At 55.1% G+C, this 24,398-nt stretch overlaps 4 protein-coding genes across 10 annotated transcripts; 2 read left to right on the top strand and 2 right to left on the bottom strand.

The window, feature by feature from the left end:
- Nucleotides 1-827: 827 nt before the first annotated feature.
- COPS6 (COP9 signalosome subunit 6) lies at nucleotides 828-3,537 on the top strand. 2 transcript variants are annotated; one of them, XM_079944701.1, is made up of 10 exons: nucleotides 828-936; nucleotides 1,138-1,263; nucleotides 1,478-1,609; nucleotides 1,924-2,012; nucleotides 2,108-2,170; nucleotides 2,507-2,554; nucleotides 2,631-2,745; nucleotides 2,835-2,927; nucleotides 3,025-3,125; nucleotides 3,265-3,531. In XM_079944701.1, the coding sequence occupies exons 1-10, from the start codon at nucleotides 858-860 to the stop codon at nucleotides 3,403-3,405; spliced, it is 987 nt and encodes a 328-aa protein (XP_079800827.1). In that variant the 5' UTR covers nucleotides 828-857; the 3' UTR covers nucleotides 3,406-3,531. The 2 variants fall into 2 exon arrangements, with proteins under 2 accessions (XP_079800827.1, XP_079800826.1); XM_079944700.1 differs by having other exon boundaries at nucleotides 844-936; nucleotides 3,007-3,125; nucleotides 3,265-3,537.
- Nucleotides 3,538-3,848: 311 nt separating this feature from the next.
- MCM7 (minichromosome maintenance complex component 7) lies at nucleotides 3,849-11,264 on the bottom strand. Of its 2 annotated transcripts, none has more exons than XM_079944691.1 (15): nucleotides 11,109-11,264; nucleotides 9,835-9,914; nucleotides 9,366-9,530; nucleotides 9,081-9,205; nucleotides 8,827-9,007; nucleotides 8,385-8,522; nucleotides 7,946-8,095; nucleotides 7,631-7,745; nucleotides 7,408-7,539; nucleotides 7,107-7,190; nucleotides 6,435-6,828; nucleotides 6,080-6,163; nucleotides 5,323-5,491; nucleotides 4,428-4,537; nucleotides 3,849-4,239 (listed from the first exon to the last, which is right to left on the bottom strand). In XM_079944691.1, exons 1-15 carry the CDS (start codon nucleotides 11,137-11,139, stop codon nucleotides 4,038-4,040), a joined length of 2,160 nt encoding a protein of 719 aa, XP_079800817.1. In that variant the 5' UTR covers nucleotides 11,140-11,264; the 3' UTR covers nucleotides 3,849-4,037. The 2 variants fall into 2 exon arrangements, with proteins under 2 accessions (XP_079800817.1, XP_079800818.1); XM_079944692.1 differs by lacking the exon at nucleotides 11,109-11,264 and adding an exon at nucleotides 10,003-10,051 and having other exon boundaries at nucleotides 3,851-4,239.
- Nucleotides 11,265-11,486: 222 nt separating this feature from the next.
- On the top strand, nucleotides 11,487-15,214 carry AP4M1 (adaptor related protein complex 4 subunit mu 1; the record flags this gene model as incomplete). Its single annotated transcript, XM_079944699.1, has 15 exons — nucleotides 11,487-11,614; nucleotides 11,716-11,804; nucleotides 12,181-12,287; nucleotides 12,366-12,462; nucleotides 12,593-12,703; nucleotides 12,792-12,872; nucleotides 13,087-13,149; nucleotides 13,248-13,314; nucleotides 13,415-13,468; nucleotides 13,596-13,702; nucleotides 13,804-13,898; nucleotides 14,244-14,288; nucleotides 14,522-14,572; nucleotides 14,707-14,818; nucleotides 14,990-15,214. Exons 1-15 carry the CDS (start codon nucleotides 11,557-11,559, stop codon nucleotides 15,212-15,214), a joined length of 1,362 nt encoding a protein of 453 aa, XP_079800825.1. The 5' UTR covers nucleotides 11,487-11,556.
- On the bottom strand, nucleotides 14,511-24,111 carry TAF6 (TATA-box binding protein associated factor 6). Of its 5 annotated transcripts, XM_079944694.1 has the most exons (16): nucleotides 24,064-24,109; nucleotides 23,619-23,799; nucleotides 20,137-20,352; nucleotides 19,958-20,044; nucleotides 19,680-19,833; nucleotides 19,417-19,473; nucleotides 19,213-19,332; nucleotides 18,839-18,984; nucleotides 18,664-18,741; nucleotides 18,450-18,551; nucleotides 18,161-18,343; nucleotides 17,702-17,776; nucleotides 17,443-17,568; nucleotides 16,722-16,895; nucleotides 16,234-16,431; nucleotides 15,653-16,090 (listed from the first exon to the last, which is right to left on the bottom strand). In XM_079944694.1, the coding sequence occupies exons 2-16, from the start codon at nucleotides 23,652-23,654 to the stop codon at nucleotides 15,710-15,712; spliced, it is 2,133 nt and encodes a 710-aa protein (XP_079800820.1). In that variant the 5' UTR covers nucleotides 23,655-23,799; nucleotides 24,064-24,109; the 3' UTR covers nucleotides 15,653-15,709. The 5 variants fall into 5 exon arrangements, with proteins under 5 accessions (XP_079800822.1, XP_079800820.1, XP_079800823.1 ...); XM_079944696.1 differs by lacking the exons at nucleotides 15,653-16,090; nucleotides 24,064-24,109 and adding an exon at nucleotides 14,511-14,637 and having other exon boundaries at nucleotides 23,619-24,050; XM_079944697.1 differs by lacking the exon at nucleotides 23,619-23,799 and having other exon boundaries at nucleotides 24,064-24,111.
- Nucleotides 24,112-24,398: the final 287 nt, after the last annotated feature.

Below are 24,398 nucleotides of genomic sequence, written 5' to 3'. Positions count from 1 at the left end.
TGTAGGGGCAACAAGATGGAGTAAACGCAGTGTACACAACTTGCTTGGGTGCAGGGTTGGGGAGAGGGCTGGAGTAGGCCCGGTTTGCCAGAGGTGAGTTTGGAAAGAATGATGGAGATGGAGGGTAGAGGGAGGTTGGAAGAGGTTAGAAAACACTAGGGGGTGTTCCTAGTGCCCTAGGTAATACAGAAGGAGGAAAGATAGGACGTGTGGATGGAGCCTCTCAAGACCAGGCTCCACCGCCAAAGCATTCACTCAAAAATCATTTAGGTGCCCATGTTTCAGGTACAGTTTTGGTCACAGGGGTTACAGTGATGAAGGCGACAGAAGGCCCTTAGGTGGGGGTGAGTGAGGGGTGTGAAAGGAACAGACGTGAGGACCAGTGTGGCTGAAGCACGGGGACCGAGAAGCAGAAAAGCAGAGGCCAGGGCCACCGGCAGGCAGTGGCCGGATCTTGCAGGGCATGGCAGGCCATGGTTAGAGGTTTGGGTTTTATTCTGAAGGCAGCAACGGGACGTTTCATTCATTCTGCAACAGCCTTAGGAACTAGGTAGTCTGATCCCACTTTTACTGACGAGGACGAGCAGGGTGGGGTTAGGTAATTTGTTCAAGGTCAGCTGAAGGCTAGAGGGGCTACGAAAACCTGCCGGCTCTCCCCACCCCAGGGCCGCCTGTGCCACCCCACCGAGACTAGGTAAATACAGCCGGTGCACCCCAGGTTTCGGGGCGTGCGCGCGCCACGGCGACACTGCGCATGCGCCTCTGCCTACGGAAGCCGGGAGGGAGGGGAGGAGGGGAGGGAGGGGGAGGAGAGAGGGAGGGAGGGGGCGGGGCCGACGCTGGCGGGCGCGGGGGAAATGGCGGCGGCGGCGGCGGCGGCGGCCCCTACGGCGAACGGGACCGGAGGGAGCAGCGGGATGGAGGTGGATGCAGCAGGTAATGGGCCGCGCGGGAGCGGCTTCTGGAGACTTCCTTGGGGGCGCGTCAAGGCCGTCCTGGACTCCCGGGAGAAGTCGGGAGGGCGGGTCAAAAGCGAGCTCCCTGGGTTAACTTGCGGGAGGGATGTATGGCCCGACTCTGCCGTCTCTCACTCCCGTCTCCCGGGAGGACTCTCACCCCCTCTTCCTCCTCCCTTAGTCGTGCCCAGCGTGATGGCCTCCGGAGTGACTGGCAGCGTTTCAGTCGCTCTTCATCCCCTCGTCATTCTCAACATCTCAGATCATTGGATTCGCATGCGCTCGCAGGAGGGGCGGCCTATGCAGGGTGAGTGTTCGGCGTAATTCTCCAGCCTCCTCTCCTTGGTCACCTCCCCCAAATGGTGGTCTTTCCCCTTCCTTTACTGAAGCCAGTTCCTCCTCCGCAGATCACCGTTTCCCTAATATTTGGTTCACACTGACCTCAGACCCTCAAGCTATAATGATTAGGGAAGTTTAGGGTTTCCTTACCCTCACCTCTTATGTGTCCTTCTCTCATCCAGTGATTGGGGCTCTGATCGGGAAGCAGGAGGGCCGAAATATCGAGGTGATGAACTCCTTTGAGCTGCTGTCCCACACCGTGGAAGAGAAGATTATCATTGACAAGGAATATTATTACACCAAGGAGGAGCAGTGTGAGAGGGGAATAGACGTGGGGGAGAGGAGTGGGAGTGGGGAAAAAAAGCAGAGTGGGGAAGATGGAGAGGGTCGGGAAAAAAAGTAAACAGGATAGGACGAGAACGGAGGAAAAGTGAAGCTAGAGTAGCTGAAGAGACCTTAGAAAAAGGACACATTCAGTTATTCCCTGCAAAGAAAGTGAGAAGACTGAGGAGATTAATTATTCTAAATAGAACCAACATGGGAAGGGGAGAAGCTGGTAAAAATACACCAGGAATTTCAAATTAAGGAAGGATGGTTTCAAGAAATATTCTGGCCCCTTCCTCTCCAGTTAAACAGGTATTCAAGGAGCTGGAGTTCCTCGGTTGGTATACCACAGGGGGGCCGCCTGACCCCTCCGACATCCACGTCCATAAGCAGGTATACACACTCACACTTGTGCATACTGGGGCAGAGACTAGAGGATGAAGGGAAGATGGGCCCTGACACTTGTGTGTATTCTCCCCCTCTTCCAGGTGTGCGAGATAATTGAGAGTCCTCTGTTTCTTAAGTTGAACCCTATGACCAAGCACACAGATGTGAGTAAAACTGACCCCGTGCCCACTTTGTCCTGCTTGTCCATCTCTATGGCCATCTTTCATTCTCATCCTGCTATCTTTAACTGTATGACATTTTTATTGAATTGAATCTCTTTTGCAGTTTACCAGCTGTGAGACTTTGGGTTAGTCACTTAACCTCTAAAGTGCATTTTCCCCGTGTGTAAAATGGGGTAATTCCTACTTCACTAGGTCCTTTGGAAGATTAGATGAGAAAATGTAATGTGAAAGGGCCAAGCCCAAGTTTTTGGCACTTAACATATAGGTTCAGGTGTGTTTGATGTCAGTAAGAGCTATTCTCCCATCTCTTCTTTACAGCTTCCCGTCAGCGTTTTTGAGTCTGTCATAGATATAATCAATGGAGAGGTAGGTAATGCCCTGCCCTTCAACCCTCAGATTCTGCTCCTGGCATTTCCTCCTTTTGACTGTGTGTGCCCTGTAGGCCACAATGCTGTTTGCTGAGCTGACCTACACTCTGGCCACAGAGGAAGCTGAACGCATTGGTGTGGACCACGTGGCACGAATGACAGCAACAGGCAGTGGAGAGAACTCCACTGGTAGGGGAGGCTGGAGGGGCTTCCTAAGTGGGGGTGGAAGGTGTGGCCCCACTCCTTCTCCACCTTGGCCTGTCCCTGTCCCCCTGCAGTGGCTGAACACCTGATCGCACAGCACAGTGCCATCAAGATGCTGCACAGCCGCGTCAAGCTCATCTTGGAGTACGTCAAGGCCTCCGAAGCAGGTAGGACAGGTGTCTCCCCGGCACTTGAACCCCTTTTCCTCTCCCTCCTGGGGAAGCGACAGCATCCACGTTAACGCAGCCTCTGTTGTGCCTTTAGGCGAGGTCCCCTTTAACCATGAGATCCTGCGTGAGGCCTATGCTCTGTGTCACTGCCTCCCAGTGCTCAGCACAGACAAGTTCAAGACAGACTTCTACGATGTGAGTGTAAAGCCCAGGACAGGGAGGTGGGGCTCGCACCGTCATTTCTGCACGCAGGACCTGGGACCTGGCTGTTCCCTGGGCATGCAGCGGGGGACCCAGAGCCCCTGGGGAACTGGCTCTTTCTGTTCCCTCGCAGCAATGCAATGACGTGGGGCTCATGGCCTACCTTGGCACCATCACCAAGACGTGCAACACCATGAACCAGTTTGTGAACAAGTTCAATGTCCTCTATGACCGACAAGGCATTGGCAGGCGGATGCGGGGGCTCTTCTTCTGATGAGAGGATACTTGGAAGGATGCAGCACAGGGGTCGGACAGCTGTCGAGAGGAGGGTGCTACACTCCATTTAGAGAAACCTGTTGCTAATAAAAGGGGAGCAGCCCCTCCGCACCCCTTCTAGTGGCTCTGTCCTCTCTGTTAGATGCCACGCTCTTATGGATCTTAAAGCCTTGATCCTACAGGCTCAGTGGATGGCCAAGAAGTGTTTCTCAGTTACTGCAGCACTGAGTGTTTACCACAGGGAGGTATGTGCCTGAACCCCAGGAGGCAGAGGTACTCGTGTCCATACTTTGAGACTATGAACTGGAGCGGGGGAGGGAGTGGAGACCCCGTGCAGTCTCTTATCAGTGCCTGGCAGGCAGAGCAAGAACTCCCCTGAGTAGACTATGAGTGGCTGGAATAAGACAAGCATAAAGGGAAAAGACAGGAATCTAGAAAACTCAAAATACCCTGTTTTAACAGAAGGCAGCAAATCTACACACACTTTATTAGCAAAATGAATAAGTAAAACAAGTGCAGCTTGGGAAAAAGAAGGGATCCTCCTTTCCCCTCAAGGGCATCTCTAGGTCTTTAAAGTAAGGGGATTAGGACCATATGCAGAGTAGATACCAGTGTCTCAAGCGACTCGAATCACACAAAAGTGACCCGTGTCCGGGCGGCATTGACCTGCCAGACGTTCAGCTCCTCGTACTCGTCTAGGGCCGCCTGGAACTGAGCAGGTGTGAAGCCGCGAGACACGCAGCGCTGCTCTGCCTCGGAATACCGGACACTGCGGCCCTCCGAGGCCAACTCACGGACAGTGGCAAATATCACATCCGCTGGTCTCTGGGTCCTGGAGGAAACAAGCATGGGTGTGCAAGGTCAGGGACAACAAGAACACCCAGTACCAACAGAACAGCAGTGGTCAGGGTTAGAATTCTGAGGCCAACATCACAGACACAGGGATGCAGAAGCCACAGGATAAATTTTCTGCTCAAGAAGGTCAAGGTAACTCCTGACATCCTTCACTAAGCCGCTCACCTCGCTGCTTGCCCCTTGTCACCCAGAAGGGAGTCCTTGGACATCTCCATTAGCCGTATGGCTTCATTCACATCCTCCTTCTCCACTGTGTCCACCATTCGCAGACGTGCCTAAGGGGAAGGTAGGGAGAGATGGGAACGGGAGGAGGGGGGTGGAACAAAGTCAGGGACCCCCCCCCCCACAGCTCCAGCTTTAAGGTTGGGCAACCCACGTGTTCCTACTCACAAAGGAGTAGAGGCCCCTCCCCTCCCGCCAAGCATCCGCAGTGTGGGGCCGGCACTGTCAGACCGAGACAAGTGCAATGCCCAGGGCAGCGTCCAGCAATTGCCCAAGTCTCCGCCTCTCAACACTGGCCAGTCCCGGTGTTCAGCTGTCCTGTGAGGGAGACCAGACCCTTCTGAACTCCACTGGGCTCCCCACCACGACAGATGGAGCTTGGGGAGCTCAGCCAAGAAAGCAACTGGCAGAGAGGTAGTGTCCCTGGGGCTCGGGAAGTGCTAGCTCAGCAGTAGGTCAGGTAATCACACTACCTGCACGAACAGCACTTTGGAGCCCCCAGGACTAAGGTCCAAGATGTGAGGACAGAAATGAACGTTCCTAGCACAGGATCTGGGACACAGGGAGTGAAGTTAACTCATCCACCCCCTCGGTGAGGTCGGAGAAGCAGGGAGAAGGCCTTTCCCTCCACGGACGCTGGCCGTGCCCTGCTGGAGCAGCAAGTACCCACAGTGCGGTAGCACGGAGAGGACCACTATCTGCACTGTCAGCACTTTAGCCCCGGCAGGGCCTGCGCGGAGGGAGGCCGCGAGAGGGGCCACGTTAAGGGCCACGTTAAGGCAGGCTGCCCAGTACAGCCCAAATGGACCATCCTCCAGCAGGACAGACTGGCACTCACCAGAGCAGTGGACAGTCGCAGGATAGCCAGTAGAGTCCGGGCGGAAGTGTAGGTGGCATCCTTACTGGCCCAGGCCTCGCGCCTCATCTCCACATACGCTGCTGTGATGTAGTCGGCCAGAGACTCTGGCACCGTGGGCTGCTTCTCCTGGCACATAGCTATGTAACGTCTGTGGGAAAGCAGGAGAGAGGGGTGCAAAGAGTATGTTTTTTCTGCATTAAGAGTTTTACTTTGGGGGGGGGTATTTTTAAGTAGAAAAAAAATCAGCAGATGAGTATTTGCTTGCTTAAGTATCACTGATGGATTTCTCCAAATGCTGCATTTCAAATTATTCCCCAATTTTTAGGAAAATGGCCTTTACATGAATATGACAAATCCACCTGTCTTAAGAGGCGGTTTTGTTAACTTCAAGTGAATAGGTAAAAAGAAGAAAAACTTGAGGAATCCCTGGGAGTCCCTGGACAGACTCCATGGAGAGAATAGTGCTATCAAGTATCTGTACAGCAGGATGCAGCTTTGCCAAAAATCTGAACCTGTCTCAACCCTGAGATGGGCAGGTGGTGGAGGTAGCATGAAAGGCAGGTTCTGTGTCATGGTCTCCCGTGGCCAGGCTGGGGGGACCTAGACTCACTGTTCTTAGACTCAGGACATGTGGTGGAGGAGGAGTGAAAGCTTTTCAAGAGACGCACACACAGGCCAAGACACTGCCACCCATGGCACTTGGGCAAGTACACCAGTCCTCGCCCAGCTCTCCTACCTCATAAGTTTCATGTCCAAAGGTTCAAACTGGGCGGGGGGCTGCCGGCTGTGCTGGTGCACATAGGTGATGTGCTGGGCCAACCTGGGAAGAGGGGAGACAAGTAGGAACCCTGTCTCTTTGGTGCTACACGTCACACCCAAACTCTACATCTTGGCCCCTCACCTCTCCACCTCACAGCCTGGCAGGGACAAACTTTCAACCCTGACCCACTCTAACAACTCCCGAGCAGCCCCTGCTGTATGAGGGAAATGTTGTGGAGTTTCCATGGGCAGACAATGCGTTTTCCAATTTCTTCTCCAACTCCAGGGACTGTTACTAAGGGGTGTCTCCTTGAGTGCTGAGCTGCATTCACCTCAGGTCGTTGTCTCGGTCAGGCCGGTCCTGGATCAGCCAGAGAAGGTCAAACCGGGAGAGCAGCGCAGCAGGAAGCTGTATGTTCTGCTCCAGGCTGCGGCGAGGGTTGTAGCGCCCATAGGCAGGGTTGGCGGCAGCCAGGATAGAGCAGCGGGCATTGAGCGTTGTGAGGATGCCCGCCTTGGCAATGGAGATGGTTTGCTGCTCCATGACCTCGTGGATGGCCGTGCGGTCAGCCTCCGCCATCTTGTCAAATTCATCAATGCAGCACACACCCTGGTCAGCCAGCACAAGGGCGCCACCCTCCAAGGTCAGCTCTCCACTCATGGAGTCTCTCAGCACAGCTGCTGTGAGCCCCACTCCGGAGGAGCCGCGGCCTGTTGTGTACTGGCCTGAACAAAAGGGCCAGGGAGAAAGAAAATAGACATGTTTAGGAAAAGCAGAGAACAAGGGAGCAACAACGGGGCAAAGGACAGAAGAAACAGGGCTAGTGAGGCAAGGCCTGTACTGAACTGCTCTGACCCAGCCAGGCCTTCCCAAGGCAGCTGCAGGTCTGTGGGTGGTGGCACTGAATCTCCATTCCCCAACGCTCCCAGAAGAGAACAAACACGGACGCGTGGTGGTCCTACTCCTGCCCTCAGTTTGCCTTTCCCAGGATCTGACTACTCACTGCGGGGGGCCAGGCGGTCAATGTAAGACAGGAGCTGAGACTTGGCCACACCAGGATCCCCCATCAGGCAGATGTTGATGTTGCCTGGAGGAAGGGAAGGAAGCCCCTGAATGACTATTCCTTCAATGCAAGTCGTCCAAACACAGAGAAAAGTGCTTTCGAGATCTGCCCCCATCATGCCCAGCACCATTTCTTTTAATCCCACCCCGTGCCCTGGAAGCCAAGACGCCTGCTCTTTTATTGTGGCCTATGGGACACGGGCCCTGGTCACCCATCCTTTCTTCCTGAACGCTGCACTCACCCCTGATCTTCATGCCTCGAGGAGACTGGTCCACCCCTCCCACCAGCAGGAGCAGCAGTGCCTTCTTCACATCCTCGTGCCCATAGATCTCTGGGGCGATGGAGGCTGCCAACTTTTCATAGAAATCCTCCTCTGTGGGAAAGGGAAAAGTAAAAGCGTTTTCTGGGGGATAAAAAGTGCTCGGATGAAACTCACATTCCCAGTCTTTCCCCCGACCCCTCACCTGCAATTTGCCTCAGTTCCTCCCTGCTCAGTTCTCCTGCCCCAGACTCATCATCCTCACTCTTACTCATCTTCACAATCCGATGGGCTTCCAGGTAAGTTTCCGAGAGTAAACCCTTGGGCAGGAAGATGCCAGGGTATGGATGAAGTTCTTTAACTTGCCCATCCACGTGATTCCCTCAGGAGTTCCTAACAAAACCTTTCGTTCTGCTTTGGTGTCCTGCTATTGACACTTTTCTCTGTGGGGCTGGATAAGAATAAGGGGATAAGAAGAAAAAGGAAAAACCACCTTCTCATTTTAAACTCCCTTTCTCACCTGGACCATCTGTCGGAACCCAGCGCGCAGGACTGGCAAGAAGATACCGGTGACGCTGACATGGTCCCCGGGCTGGGCAATCCTTGTGTTCTCTCCTTCTACCAGCACCGTGATGCTGCGAGGGATATTTCCCACGGGCACTTGGTCGCTCTGGGGGAGAAGGGTACGTGAGGCCTCCGAAGACTAACCTCCCCTCCCCAGGCACACTGCTCTTCCGCTTCCTGGCCTGCTCGGCCTCACAGAAGCCCACAGGAGGGAAGCTGAGCTCTCCTTTACCTCTTCCCAACTTAATCAGAAAGTTCCAGTTAAACTTCCCTGCTGCTCTTGATGACTTCTCTGCCTCAGCTCCTCTCTCGCTTGTTCTAATTTCTTCCTCCTACTCCAGTGGACTCCCAAGCTCCACCTTCCCTGGGTCCTGGACCACACACCCCAAACTCACATGTTCTTGCATCTTCATATCCTGGAATTTGATGAACTTGGAGCCACGTGTCTGTAGGTACAGCCGCCCTCCTGAGCGGTTGGTCTGGCACTCCTGGCTCGGGCACATGATCAGAGGCATGAAAGTGGGAGACTGGATCTAAGATACAAAAAAGGAAACACCAAAGGAAATCATAAGAAAAGGAGTCCTTTAGAGTCAGTTACTTGAATCACATTCCTCTTTGTCACAAAAGCCAGGGAACTTTCGAATGTCTTACGTTATCCCTAGTAGATGTCAACAAACACAAAAAACATAGAATGTACATAAAGACCGCTCCACGCTAAAAAGAAAATGAAAAGTAAACACACCAGCATGCTTTACAATAATCAGAGAATATAACAAGTGAACGTCAGCAGACAAAACTAGTTCTTACAAAATGCACTGTTCGTTGCTCCATACATACCGGCTGATAGGTCTCTGCCCCACACTGGTCACACGTGTAAGTGGCCACCACCATCCTGGGTTTGACTTCAGAGACACGAGTGACAATTCCACGCACTGTTACCAATTTCCCCACAGAGTCAGCCCGTACTTCCCGGATCACGCGAGGCTTGTTACTACTGGGACCTTGAAAATACAGCTCACTAAGGGAAAAAACTGTCGTTAGCAAGGCTCTGGGGATCAAACCCCACACCCTTCCCAACCGAGACCACTCACAATCTGCGCATAAGTTCAGGAGGATACTGGTTCTGGGGGCTCCGGGCTGCCCCAGGGTCCCGGGTCCGCTGCTCCATCATTAACCGGTGCTCAATGTAAACGTCCAGAACATCTTTATTTACCACCTAAAGGAAAAGGCAAAAACCAGGATGGTGAAAGGACAGCACGTAAAGGGGGCCAGCAGAAATCACTGCCCCCTTTCTGCCAGCTTAGAAAGCCAGCTTTCTGCCCCCCCAAGAACCTTCTCGAAAAATACCTAAGTTCCATGCCCTGCATTTTTCTCACCTCCCTCTCCTTGTACTGAGGCAGCAGCTCTTGTATAGCATCAGCGAAGAGCTTAGCATAGCGCTTGGTGTTCTCACAAATTGAATCCACCAGCTCAGGGTCATCCTCAGCTACATCATCTAGGTCTATGTACACTGCCACTTGCTCCCGATGAGCCAATCGAACCTGGGGTGGAGAGGAGATAGCCACGGGGCCAAATTTACCTTACCAGTGTTGACAAGCAAAAATCTGTCACCACAAGCTCAGCACACAGGTCCCAGGCCCCACATGGGAGAAACAGCAGTGTGAGACAGAACAAGACTCACTTCTCAGCCCCCCAACCCCTGAAAATACCTTAATTATTGTGAATCTAGTGATACACTGGTATCAGGTATAGTGTTAAGCTTGTAACTTACACAAAAATGCATTTGCTAATAGCTCTTATAGCTTAAGTCACTGCCCCATTCCCTCTACCCAACCTTAGACTTACCAACTGGTTGCCATACTTGAACTGCTTCTTGCCAAATTCATCATCCTGGTAAAACTCTTGTAGAAACTTCTTCACCTTTTCTATAAGAAAAGCGTAAAACCGTAAAAGTCAACCTTTCTTCAGATACCTTACTGCAAAACCCGTCTGAGAGAAATCTAAGAAACTCACCTCCATTTAAAATCAGATCGATGAACTCATCAATCGAAACAACATTCAAATAAGCCTACCTAATTCTCCCCAAACAGGGCAGAACTCTTTTTCACAAGTCTGTTTTGGCCTAGGGAAGAAAAAGCGGCCCCGGGCAGTTTAGAGCATTAACCGATACCCTCCCCGCAGGGGAATTCCACTCTCTGCCTTAGTTAGAAATCTCAGTACCGTTTCCTAAGGGCCTCCCACAGCCGGCAACACACTCAGGTCTCAAGGTTCTCAGCGTTTCTTCTACGCGTTTTATTCTCCTTTTCTTTCGGTCCCCTAAACCGCTGCCCTCACTGGGATCTCCGCCACCAGGCCCGTCCTCCGCCCCACCCCCTCTCCCGCCACGGCTTCCGCTCTTAGTAAACAAAGAAGCACATGGGCCCAGATGCCGCCGCCTCACAGCCCGGGATTCCTCCGCCCAAGGCGGGAGCCCGTCCGGCGATTGGCCGGCTCGTCAAGGGCCACATCGTCCCACCCCACCACTTCCTCCCTCTGCCTCTGGTAAGCACCCCAATTCCAGGCAGGCCCCCACCCTCAGCAGCTCTCTCCGAGGCCACCGCGCGGAAGGACACTGTTTACACACGACACTCCTTCCAGCGGCGTCGCGCAACTTCCGCCCGCCTCCACTTCCGCTTGGAGGTGGGCCTAACGCGGCCAATCCCGGAGCGCAGCGGCCGGCCTGCCCGCCCCCCGAGCTTCGGCGCGTCTCTGGCGCTCGGAGCACCTAAGAGCGCGGAGGGAAGTGGGACTACGGGTGGCCGACCCTGAACCTTTTGACAGGGTTCCCTGAGATCCTGGTCTCCCCTTGGCGCGACCCTTCCTTCTGGAACTTACAGCCAGGGTGTCCGCCCACCCACCACGACCCCTACTTCTTTTCCCGTACGCGGTTACCAGCTTTCCCCCGACCTCGGCGCCCCGTGCGCATCCCAGGCACCGCGTGCCTCCAACCCGCCACCTCCCGACCCTGCCTCGGGCCTCGCGCGCCGAACCCGGCCCCCCGGGACCCCCGCTCACCCAAACAGGTGTTGACCAGGAAACTTCCCGCGCAGGACGCCCCTCCCACATTTGCAGACCCTCACCTTTCTCGAGCGCGTAGTCCTTAAGTGCCATTGCTGCTGAGGGCTGTGCGGCAGCAGTTCGCGGGCTCTGAGCTCTCACTCCCCGGACAGCTAAAAACGTCCGCGCGGCGGACTGCGGGCGACCAACCGAAATTGGCGCGAAACGTCGCTCCCCACGTGACCAGCGCCGCTGAGTGCGGGCCAATCGGAGAAGATGCCCTCCGCCCCTCCCGCTCGCCACGGGCCCCTGCCACGACCAATCAGCGGGCGAATCTGGGCTGAGTGACGGGGGAGCGGCGCGGGTGTCAGAAGGGAAAGGCTGGGCGAGGCTTGGGCGGGCGCCGGGTTTCCCGCGGTCGAAGGAGAATCGCTCTTAAAGGGCCAGCCCACTCGCAACCTTTTGTTCCGGGGCCGCAGGGCGGGGCAGGCCCAACTTTCGCTGTATCCTGGTCTACTCTCCAGAACGGCCATGATTTCCCAGTTCTTCATTCTGTCCTCCAAGGGGGACCCGCTCATCTACAAGGACTGTATCCTTGGCCAGCGGGGCCGGGGGGAGGGGCTGGGTGGGACTAGTGCCCCCGAGCCAGCCCGTGTCGCCAGCTCCTTAGCTGTCCTTCCACCCGGTCAGTCCGCGGAGACAGCGGAGGCCGGGATGTGGCCGAGCTCTTCTACCGGAAGCTGACGGGACTGCCTGGAGACGAGTCTCCGGTTGTCATGGTAACCACTGGCGGGGGTGGGGTGGAGGGGATGCGCTTGGTGGGTCTGGGTGGGGGGCGCCTCCTCCCAGGGCTGTTTCCTTGAGAGCTTCCAGTTGGGGGGTACATTCCTCTAAATAATATTAATAGAAGTTTATTGAGCGCTCACAATGCACCAGGCACAGCTCCCCGCACGTCTCAATCCTCAGCCACTCTGGAATAGGTACTATTATTAACTCCATTTACACATTAGGAAGCTGGGCCCTGGGGAGGTTTCGTATGTGGCACAAGCACGTTGCTAGTAAGTAGGGGAATCAGGATACCAGCCCAGGTCTCATGGGCCAGGAATCACTACAACTCTTTCTTGCTAATGCTTTTTCCCCCTGCCTCTGCCTCAGCACCACGATGACCGTCATTTTATTCACATCAGACACAGCGGCCTCTATTTGGTGGCCACGACTTCAGAAAACATTTCTCCCTTCAGCCTCCTAGAGCTGCTCTCCCGGTGAGGAGGGCGGGGCTGGGCACACGGGCGTGGGGGTCAGAGAGGAGGAGGGTATGCACACTCCGTCCTGTTCTGCAGGCTAGCCACGCTCCTGGGTGATTACTGTGGCTCCCTGGGTGAGGGGACCATCTCCCGCAACGTGGCTCTGGTCTACGAACTTCTGGATGAAGTGCTGGTGAGGTCCAAGGATGTCCCTCCCTGTCCCCCGTTCCCTGAAGATGCATCCCATGGTTGGGAGGCTGAGTCCATTCATTTTCACCCCTTCCCCCCCGACCACCCAAAGACTGCCCTTCTTTTACCTATAGGACTATGGCTATGTACAGACCACATCCACGGAGATGCTGAGGAACTTCATCCAGACGGAGGCTGTGGTCAGCAAACCCTTCAGCCTCTTTGACCTCAGCAGCGTTGGCTTGGTCAGTCCAGGGACAGATGAGGCCAGGATTGAGGAGGGTTAGTGGGAAGTGTCATACGTGAGGATTGATTGCTTTGGATGATTTCCAGTTTGGGGCTGAGACACAACAGAGCAAGGTGGCCCCCAGCAGTGCAGCCAGCCGCCCGGTGCTGTCCAGCCGCTCTGACCAGGTGAGGGAGGGATTGATGGGTTCAGATCCTCTGGTTTTTCTCTCAGCCCCCAGAGTCCAAGATCCCAGCATATCTTTCCACTTTCTCTAGACGTGGATGATCCCTTTCCTTACCCGCGTCCCCAACCCAGGGCTCCAGCCTCCACTGTCCTGTCCTTTCTGCCTGTCCGCGTTAGAACACAGGCTGATCAACCCCCAAATCCCTCTTTCCTTAGAGCCAAAAGAATGAAGTGTTTCTGGATGTGGTCGAGAGATTGTCCGTCCTGATAGCCTCTAACGTAAGTTTGGGCCCCCAGCCCTGCGGCTGAGGACAGGCGACCTTTGGGAAGTGTGTCGGGGAGGTCACGTCTGGGCATTGACCTCCTGTCACTCTCAGGGCTCGCTGCTGAAGGTGGACGTGCAGGGAGAGATACGACTCAAGAGCTTTCTGCCCAGCGGCTCTGGTGAGCAGCCTGCAGGCTGGACCAGGGTGGGGTTTGGGACAGGCTCCTTGGTGGCATGTATGGGGTATTTGGCTGCTGCTTCTGTTCTTTCCTCTGACAGAGATGCGCATCGGCTTGACGGAAGAGTTTTGTGTGGGGAAGTCAGAACTGAGAGGTGAGAAAGTGGGTCTTTCTCTCCTAGGTCGAGGTCACCGTCAAAGTTTTCATGGAGGGAAGTTAGAGACAGCTCCCCACCCCCTCCCAAAATATGGGTTAGGAGAGGGGTCTTTCTCTCTTTCCAGGTTATGGGCCAGGAATTCGGGTGGATGAGGTCTCATTTCACAGCTCGGTGCATCTGGATGAGTTTGAATCTCATCGAATCCTCCGCCTGCAGCCACCTCAGGGTGAGGTCAGGATCGGGCTGGCCTAGCATATTCCACCTACCGAGGGGAAGGGAGGCAGTTCAGGTGCGAGGAGACCAAACTCACCTCCATTCCTCTCTGGTCTCAGCTGACGGTGATGAGGTATCAACTCTCAGATGACCTCCCCTCCCCGCTCCCCTTCCGGCTCTTTCCTTCCGTGCATTGGGACCGAGGCTCAGGCAGGTGAGACCGTTTCCCCGTTCTAGAAGTTCTCTGGAGCCCAAGCCAACATGTGTACGCATGTAGGTGTGTGTGTGCGCATGTATACACGTATCTGTTTACCCCTCGGACTGGCTGTGAAGGAGTGGTGGTGGTGGTGATATTGGCTCCGAGTTAGTAAAAGCACCCTCCCCCACAAGTGGACCCAGCTCCGTGAACGTAATGGCTCGTGGAGTTGGGTGGATTTCAGCCCTTCTCTGTCTGTCTTGGGGCAAAATCCACGCAGCCACACGTGGGGGCCCTGTGTGAGGGATGGTGAGATGCCGGTAGGATAGGGCCTGAGTAATGGTGTTGTGCCCTCCCACCCAGGCTCCAGGTTTATCTGAAGTTACGATGTGACCTGCCCCCAAAGAGGTAAGTGGGGGTAGCCAAGCTTAGTCCAGCTACGTAGGGTAGGAGACAAGGCCAAGATACCTGCTGTTTCCACCTTCAGGTGCGGCCAACCAGCCTCAGAATCCAGCTTAGAGGCACTAGAGTTTGGGAAGGGGGTGGGGCGGCACTTGTGCAGAACTCCAGTCATGACAGTAATGAAGATGGGACACGTCACGACCTTCCTGGGGCTGACTCTGGTCCTTTTTTCCTTGCAGCCAGGCTCTCAACGTCAGGCTGCACCTTCCCCTGCCACGGGGGGTGGTCAGGTGAGCGTGTGTGCACCGTGGGCCCACGGGTGGGTTTACCAGCTTCTCCGGACAACAGGACAGCACTGGGGGAGGAAAGTGGGAGCTGTGGGATGGCAGGGGCTAACCCAGCACCTTTCCTCTCCCAACTCCAGCCTGTCTCAGGAGCTGAGCAGCCCAGAGCAGAAGGCAGAGCTGGGGGAGGGAGCCCTTCGCTGGGACCTTCCTCGGGTGCAGGGAGGCTCTCAGCTCTCAGGCCTTTTCCAGGTATCAGCCGCTGAGTCTCAAAGGCCCTCTCCTCACACCTCCACTTTCAGCCCTGACCCATAGCCTCCTAATGCGGTCGGTCTGCGTGGTCAGCTTCCTGGCCCCTCGGCTCCCCTGCCCTCCTTCCTGTTGATGCCTTCAGCACCCTCCTCCTGCCTCTGCCCCTCACAGATGGACGTCCCGGGCCTCCCTGGGCCTCCCGGCCAAGGCCCCTCCACCTCGGCTCCTCCTCTGGGGCTGGGCCCCGCCAGTCTCTCGTTTGAACTTCCCCGGCACACATGCTCTGGCCTCCAGGTTCGCTTCCTCAGGCTGGCGTTCAGACCATGCGGCAACGCCAATCCCCACAAGTGGGTGCGACACCTAAGCCACAGCGACGCCTATGTCATTCGGATCTGAGCCTCCCAAACGAGGACACGGGTGGCAAAGGAGGTGATCTGTGCATCAGGACAAGGACAACGTTTCCTCTCCCAGCATCCTGGCCTGTGGCTGTGGCTCTGGCTGGAAGGGTCCTGAGTCCTAGAGAGCAGGGGGGCTCCATGGGTTCAACCGCCCGTCCGTGGGATCTGACCCAGGAAGGACTGAGGTGGATCACAATTTAAAAATCAAACTTTTATTCTGAGGAACTGACTGTACAATACTGAAAGAGAAAGTCACGTGGGGGAAGCTGACTACTATTTCCTTTCACCCAGCGCGCGCGCACGTGTGTGTGTGTGTGTGTGTGTGTGTGTGTGAGAGAGAGAGAGAGAGAGAGAGAGAGAGAGAGGGAGAGAGGGAGAGAGGGAGAGAGGGAGAGAGGGAGAGAGGGAGAGAGGGAGAGGGGAGAGAGAGAGAGAGGGAGAGAGGGAGAGTGAGTACAGGGGAGAGAAGAAGGTCAGCAGACGTGTGACAGCATCAAGGCGCAGGCGGAGGGGAGCCACATCCGGGGGGCTGAGAGCCATTAGCCTTCGGAGTCCCTGGAGCGGGAGGGGGGCTCTCCCCAGCTTCCGGTTTCCCCCCACATAGGGCGCTGACCCCAAGCGGGGAGGGGGCTGAGGTCGGGGGAGGGGCTGGAGAAGGATGGGAGGTGGGGCCTCCTTTGCCCTCCCCTGTGGGGGGAAGAGAGACCACGATGTACTTCTGGACACTCCCGGGACCAGAGGGGGCAGTGCTGGGGGGCGCGCTTGTGGCGGTGGAGACCAGCTTGACGATGGGCTGCACGCTGGGGACGGTGGTGGTGACAGGAGAGGTAGTGGTGGAGCCTGAGCCAGGGGCCGAGGTGCTGAGGGACAGGACCTGGGCGGGGAGAAAGGCAGTGCCGCTTGCCTTGCACTCTTCCCACACCCGAGGCCGGGGGATACTTCCCTTGCTCCAACCAAATAATCGGTGACATGGTGACACAGTCCCCACCACCCCTGGTCCCACACGGCTCCACATACCTGTTGGGTGGATGAGGCGCTGGAGGATGATGACATGACAATGAACTTGGTTGGGGGAGGGGAAGGCTGAGGCGGGGCAGCAGCTCGAGCAGACACCAGTGTCTGGACAGGCAGCGCAATGGAGCCAGGGACCTTCAGCAAGCCAGGGGTCCGAGGGCCAGGCTGGGGGGCCTGTGAGAGGGTCAGCGTGGGCCGGGGCTGTAGGAAGAAGCAGCAGGAAGAAAACGTCACCATCTATGAAAGATACCAGCTATGAAAAGAAGGGCTCCTCTTGCTCCTCGTGGGTCTCACTGGGTTTGGGACATCATCACAAAGGGGGCCTGGACACCCCCAAAGACGGCTGACTCAGGGGGCCTGTGTTTTACAAAAGTCAGTGTGTGTGCCCGAGTTCGTGGTGTGAGTCCCGCCTGGATGGGAACCACTGCTGTGTTTTTCTTCATTTTCACCTTACCACTTGCTCACCTGTCCTCCCCGGACCCTGTACTGACCTGAGTGATGGTCAGAGTGGTCCTGTTGACCTGCTGAGCCTGCAGAGCAGCCTGGGCCCGGGCCTTGACAACGTGGGAGCAGAGGAGGGGCCCGAGGGACCCAAATTCTGCCCGATAGGCATCCTGATTGTCAGGCGGTGGGCGCAGCTTTGCCAGAACAGGGGCACAGTGTTTCTGCAGAGAGAAGGCAAAGAGCAGCCAGGTAGAGGGAGGGCAGTGACTCTGAGAATCATGATGGGGGAAGGGGTGAGAAAGGAGGTCACCCACTATTTCAGTGTTCCTGCTGGAAGCCAGGCTGTGCTGGGTTATCAGTGTGTAAGGAATGCTGTGGTTTTTCTTCATAGAGAACTTGGGCACTAGCTGGTGGGAGTGGAGAACTTGCTGAGTAATTACGCTGGTGATATCTAAGGTCCACAGGGCATGTGCCTTGCACAGAATGGGCCAGAGTGGTGCAGAAGCATCAGGGGCAGCGCAGGCTTGAAGTCACAGGCTGAGAGTTAAGACTCTTATTTCTTACTTAACCCCTTAGTGCCTCAGTTTTTCCAGCTGCGAAACAATATGGGACTCTGAGGTGTGCCCTGAACGTAAGAGGCGAAGATGGGATAGATGAATGAAAGATGCTGTATGTTTGCTAAACATTATCCTTGCGTGTGTGTGGTGGGGGGTGGAGAGGGGGATCAGCGGGAAGAAATGGGGGAGGGTGGGGGTGGGGCTTTGTCACCAGGAGGAGGCTCTGCACGTGGTCAGCCCCTATGCGGTCGATGTTGCTCAGCACAGGGCCATCCAGGACCCCGCGGATCCGCTCCCCCTCCTGCTGTAGCCGCGGCAGAATCAGAGTCTTAATCACCTGTTGGAAGAGAAGGGGAGAAGCCGGGGCCCTGGGGTCACCACAGTGTCTCCCAGGTCAGGGGGCTGTTGCCCACTCTGACCTCACGATCCCTCCCCTCCCCCAGGGCTCCCCCCCCCCGCTGGGGCCTAACATCATGTCCCAGCTCTGCCAGGCCTGCGATGGAGCCGTAGCGCGTTGTCCACGGGGTCTTCTCATCCACCCAGCTCTGTAAGGGGATGGAAAATAAACCCAAATAAAGGGGTGTGAAAAGCTAACTACTAAGGACCAAAGTCTCTCATACACAAATTTTCCTAGTAAACCATTAAGACATGACAGCTCCTTCCCAGCCACCCTCTCCTCCCCAAAGTAGCCGCTATTCTGACCTCTACCACCAGAGATTAGTTTTTCTGGTTTTTGAACTTTAAGTTAATGGAATCACACAATTAGGAAAAAAAAAAAAAAGACACCAGAGATGCAGCTCAAGTCCCAGTCCCTGTCCCCCTGCCCCCTTGCCCCTGGGTTTCAGCATCATTTCCTGCAGCCACAATGGTTTGAGTGAAGCTCTCATTGTTCTGGTGACAACCCCAGGTAGTGATGGGAAACGGCTCACCTTGGTGAAGGTCTTGGTGATCCGGGACTGGATGTTGTTAGTGGTTGTGCTGAAATGCTTGCAGATCTGGGCCACCAGGCGGGCGGCGAAGTCCCGGAGCGCCCAGTGATTGTCCACATCTGGCCGCAGGCACAGCTGTCTGCTCACGATGCAGGTCATCACAGCCGGGATCAACTCATGCACCTAAGGGAGAAGCCTCGAGTCAGCTGATTCTGACAAATGGTCTCCTGTGGGTGGTGGCAGGGTCCCCAGAGCCTGGGATGAGAGGTGGGCGGGCAGGTCCACTCACGTATTTCTCTAGATACAGAGTAGGGTTGTCCATCAGCGCCTTCACCATGCGCATCAGGTAGATGAGCAGGGCCAGGTTGTTCTGCACCACGTTCACGCGCACCTGGTTGCGGGGAGAGAAGCGATGGGGCAGCGGGACCCTTCCGGTGAGCTTCCTCTCCCTCCTCCTCACCCCGGAACCTTGTCCTAAGTCCCCCCCTCCCGCGTCCTCTCACCCCCTCTGAGATGAAGGTGCTGAAGCGCGGCAGCATCTGGTAGAGCCCCGGATCCGTGGCGATGCTCTGCAGAGCCTCCTGTGGGGGGAGGGGAGCGAGTGAAGAGGGGCCGACACTGCGGGGGGCGCGGGGGGCCTCGAAGGGGTAAAGCCAGGGCCGGGTGGCGGGGCCTCACCGCTCTCTTGGCCTCACATGAGCCCACACAGGCTTCTGTGATCTCCTTGTAGTACAGCTGCTGCTCCACAGACAACTCGTGGATGCTTCGGGGCTTCAGTCGCAGAGGCGCCCCCTCCAGCAGGGGTGGCGCCTTCTTCTCTTTCCCTGTGTGAAGTGGGAAGACAGGTTTAGAAAAGAAAGCTCCAGAGGAGGCCTCAGCGCCAGACACACCTCAACCCTCACCTCCCCCACCCAGGGAGACCCGGCTTCCCTTGGGCTTCTTGATCCTCTCTGGGGCTCCTGGCCTGAGGTCTTGCCCTCTGCCCTGACCTCACCCACTTCACAAATGACCATCTGGCTTTGGGGCAAGAGGCCTGGCCCAGCAGTACTGACCTTTGCCGTCAGCTGGAGTGGCCCCCTGACCTTTGCCTTTCAAGGGGCCGTCTTCCTCCTGGCCCGGCTTGGCTGACTTCAGGGGTTCTGTGGCCTCAGCCTTCTGCTGCTCTTTGGGAGCTGGTGGGAAAGCAGTCAAGGCAGGAGATGTAAAGGGAGGAGGAGGGAGAGGGGTGGGTGCTGGACGCTGGGCACGGAGGTTACCTGGGGGTGGGTTCTCTGGAATGGCTGGCTGGCAGCCTTCAATGCTCAGCCAGTGAGCTGCGAGGAAGGAAGGTGTCAAGGTGAACTGCTGAGCGCAGACATCAGGAAGTCACTCCACACCAAGGGATGCGTGCTTTCCTTCCTGTTCCTCACCAGGGATCTCACACTGAGGGCTCCTTCACCGCGTGCTTCCTCACACCCATACACATTGCTCCTTCCCCTCCCTGCTCCCCATCCCCTGCTCTCCCCTCCCCTCCCCCAACCTTTGAGGCAGACATCCAGGGGCACTCGGGGCAGAGGGGTATTGATGATGTCGCTCAGATCAACCTCCTTCTCCTCGTAGAAGTAAAGCTCCCGGCCGCCACCAGAGGCGAAACGGAAAGGAATGAACTCCTGAGCGTGGAAGCCATACAGTGGCTACAACAGGACGGAGAGACACTGGGATGAGAAGGGAGCCCAAGCAGGCAGGTCTGGCTGAGGCAAATGTACCGTATGGGAGGTCTCAGTACCCTGCCCCCTCAGTCCTGTGCATTCCCCTCACCTCGACGTTCTTTAGCTTCAGTGCGTAGTCAATGTCACTGGTGGTGAGCTTCTGCCGCTTCCCCATGTGCATAAACTTCAAGGCATCCTAGGGATGGGAGGACAGATGTCAGCCCGAGACCCTGGGGAAGAAGGCGGCCTGGGCAGCACCCTCCATACAGTGCAGTGAGGCCAGGGTACCTGTGCAATCTCCTTGATGCGGTAGCTGACCTCATCTGTCAGCAGCTGGCAGGTCTCCTCCTGAATCTGAGCGATGCCCATGGACTCGGCCACCACCTTCATGGACTCCGAGGGCAGCACGGTGTTGCTCAGCTTCAGCTTCTTCTCCTCAGCCATTCTGGAGCCCCTCCTCCCCTCCCCTGAAGGAAGATGCCCCAGGGCGGAGAGATGGAGACCCTGGCAGGGGGGTGAGAGGAAACGTGAGAGGGACATCCCAAGAAGAGGGGCTGTCCGTTCAGGAGGGGCCGCAACAAAGGGAAAACAGTGGAGATGTGAGGGGGGAAGGGGCTCGGGGGGTGCCCTTTGTCCATCCCCATGTGAACAGCACCGGCTGAACAGGAGGAGGTAGCACTTGGACCCAGTTCGACACAATTTATCGAGCTGATTCTACGCCAGGCACAGTACAAGTGAGGTATAGTGAAATGATCTCAGCTCTCAGTTTAAATCCCACCCCCGGCACTACCTAGCTATGTTACCTGGGCAAGTTACTTAAATTCTCCCAGCTTTGGGTTTCTTCTCTGTAAAATGTGGAAAGCATCTTTTTTCCCTAAGGTTGTTAATGTGCCTGCTTTCATGTGTCTTGCTCCGTCATGCATCATTAGTCACACTTGACAAAAATACAACATTGGTTAAAAACAACTCTCCCTGTCTGAGCCTATGTGCCCTTACAATTGAATGTGATGAGAAAATGCACAACCATCCTGACCAATGTGCACTTTTTTCATGGCCACGAACTTCAAACGGGCCCTTAATGCTGCCTGATGGTCCTACATTTCAGTGCACCCAGGTTCCTTCTGTCTCATCTGACACCTCTTCTCCTCCCTGATTTTTGGCCATCAGAAGAGACCTCCCCAGGCTCCCACGACCACGTGCACCCGCTGAGCAGCAAGGGCGCCCTCATGCTCTGCCTTCCCTTTCACTGTAGAGATTCTGGTCATGCCCCTCCCAACTCAAGCATCCCTCCAGCATCCCCCCCCCATCCCTGCATCATCGTCAATTCCTCGACCTACCAGATCACTCCCATTAGCCCTACAAAATGCAGTTATTTCTCCCATCTTCAAAAAACAAAACAGTGGTCCACCCATACCATGGAATATTCTTCAGCCTTAAAAAGGAAGGAAATTCTAACACACGCCACAACACAAATAAACCTTGAGAACGTTGTGCTAAGTGAAATATGTCAGTTACAAAAGGATAAATACTGTATGATTCCAATTATATGAGGTTCTTCGAGTAGTCAAATTCATAGAGACAGAAAGCAGAGTGGTGGGTGCCAGAAGCTGGGAAGGGGAGAAGGGGGAGTTATTGTTTAATAGGTACAGTTTCTGTTTTACAACATGAAAAGCGTTCTGGAGGTGGATGGTGGTGATGGGTGTGAATGTACTTAATGCCCCTAACGTGTACACTTAAAAATGGTTAAGATGGTACGTTTTATGTTATGTGTATTTCACAGTTAAAATTTTTTTAAAAATCTTGGACTTCCCTGGTGGCGCAGTGGTTAAGAATCTGCCTGCCAATGCAGGGGACACAGGTTTGAGCCCTGGTCTGGGAAGATCCCACAGGCCGCAGAGCAACTAAGCCCGTGCACCACAACTACTGAGCCTGTGCTCTAGGGCCCGCGAGCCACAACTACTGAGCGTGCGTGCCACAACTACTGAGCGCACGTGCCACAACTACTGAAGCCCGCGTGCCTAGAGCCAGTGCTCCGCAACAATAGAAGCCACCGCAATGAGAAGCCCGCGCACCGCAATGGAGACCCAACACAGCCAAAAATAAATAAATAATTTTAAAAAGAGAAAAACATCTTTTCTTCATCCCACTTTCTCTACTAGCGATACTCTGGGGGTTTTTGGCTCCTCTTTGCAACAAAACTCCCTGAAAGAGCTGTCTTATCTCTAATTCCTCTTGAACCTACTCTAGTCAGGCTTTTGACTCCATTAGGTGCCTGAAACCACTCATCAAGTTGTGACTCTACATTGTCAAATCCAAAGTCCCATCTCCTTCCCCATCTTCCTCGACCTCTCAGCAGCACAGGGCATAGTTGCCTACTACCTTCTGGAGACACTGTCTTGACACCACTGCTACTCCACCTTCTCTTGGTTTTCCTCCTCCTTCACTGGCCACTTTCTCTACGTTTCCTCTGCTGCTGCTTCCTCTTCTCCTCGTCTGCTTGATGTTGCAGTGCCCTGGGCTTGGTCCTTGTACAGCTATGAGCTATACTTATTCCCTTGGTGACCTCAACCATTCTCACAGCTTTCAGTATCGCTTATAGGCTGATGATGGCAAATTTATATCCCCAGCCCAGAGCTTTCTTCCTAGCTCCAGACCTGTATATCAAACAGGCTACTTAGAATCCCTTCTAAACTGAACTCCTGATGACCCCACTCCACCAGCTCCAGCCTCGGCTTTTCTCATCTTCATAGCAACACCATTCATCCAGGCGGGCATTCATTATGTGAGCCCTCAAAGCTAATCCACCAGGTGATCCAATCTGATCCTCCACTCCCACTGTGTGACCAGCTCCCAGCATCTATCCCCTGGGGAACTTCAACAGCCTCCTGATAAGGTCTTCCTGCTTCCATCCTTGCTCCCTACATCTATTCCCAACATAGCAACCAGAGTGATTCTGTCAAAAAATAAACCACTTTGGGTCATTTCTCTGCTCAAAACCCTGTACTGGCTCCCAATGTGCCACAGTATAAATTTGAAATCCTTATTATGGTCTACAAGCTCCTTCGTGATTTACTCTCTCCCCATCACATCTCTGACCTCCTTTCCTTCCTTCTTCCACGTTGATCCAGCCTCACTGTCCTCCTTGTTGTTCAAACCTTTGCTCTATTCCCTCTGCCTGGAATGCTCTTCCCCAGATGTTCCCTGGCTGCCTATTCCCATCACCCTCTTTAATACTGCACCCCACCCCCACTCTGCTTTTTTAAAAAAATTCCCATGGAATTTAACATCTGCTGATACATATTGTATTATTTCTTATTGTTTATCACCACCACATCTCCGCTTCCCGCACTGTGTGGACAGGGATCTTTGTTACGTTCACTGATGTATTCTGAGACCCCGGACTGCTGCCTGAGACACACTAGATACTCAATAAATACCTGCTGAATAAAGGAATGAACTGTAAGGCTTAGGAATTAGGTGCTCACTAAACCCTCAAGTACCACTGTTATCAAGTGAACAAGATATAAGCCCAAGCTTGGAATCTACTTTGTGTCCAAAAGGAAAGTGGCTCGCTTCAAGCTGGCATTAGGAAGACTAATGTCAAAGGTGTTTTGGACTGACTGCGAGGTGTACGTGGAGGGCGGGTGTGGGCCTGTTGGAGGGGCGGGAAGATGGGAGCGAAATACAAGTTAGTTCTTCTCAAACCATCCCAGGTCTCCTCCCCCGCTTTTATAAGTCTTATCTGCAGGGAACACATTTATTCAACATACTCTGTGCCTGGAGCCGGGTATACAGGAGGCGGTCATGTCCCAGTTCCCTGGCGAACTCCTACTACTCCTTCAATACCCCGCGGTACCCTCTGCCAGTACAGGCTCAAATAACACGCCACGGCCTCAGGAAATCTCAGGTCAGTGGAGTCGGCAGGAAGGCTTCCCAGAAGAATAACTTGACCTAGATCCGTGTAGCAGTTTCCCCAGCAGGGAAGCAGGTCTAAGGTCCCCAGGCAATGGGTACAGCGAGAAAGAAGGCGTAGAGAGCCCACCTCATCCCCCCAACATCCCTCCAATGCAAACACACAGAGTCCCCACACGCACGGACACACAACCAACCGTCCTCCTCCGGGTCCCCACACGGGCCCTTCAAAGGGTCTAGTCCCGGGTACCACTCAGACCCGCCCCCGCCAGTCGAGCGCCCAGCGCAGGAAGAGCCTCTCACCACCGCCAAAGCGCCGCTCACCCGGCGCTCGGCGCCATGTTGGCCCCGCCCCCTCCAGGAGCAGCTCCTGGCAGAGACCGAGAGCAGGTCACTGCCCCTTCCACGAGACGGAATAAGCCCCCTAGGCTCACGGCCTGAAATTATATAAAAATGCTGTCTCTGTGCCTACGTGTAAGGAGCACACCCTCTTGCTGTAATTACTTCAGTTTATTCCTTTACTATCCGGCAGCCAGGACCTTTGGGAGGCGCCACAAAACCAGGCGGGGAAGCCCGCAGCGCCGCGAAGCCCCGCCCCCTTCGAGCCGGCACTGCGCTTGCGCTTCCCATGCCAGGCT

Source organism: Stenella coeruleoalba (genome assembly GCF_951394435.1).
Source record: "Stenella coeruleoalba genome assembly, chromosome: 15".
NCBI classification, from domain to species: domain Eukaryota; kingdom Metazoa; phylum Chordata; class Mammalia; order Artiodactyla; family Delphinidae; genus Stenella; species Stenella coeruleoalba.
This window is presented reverse-complemented; position numbering and strand designations above follow the sequence as displayed.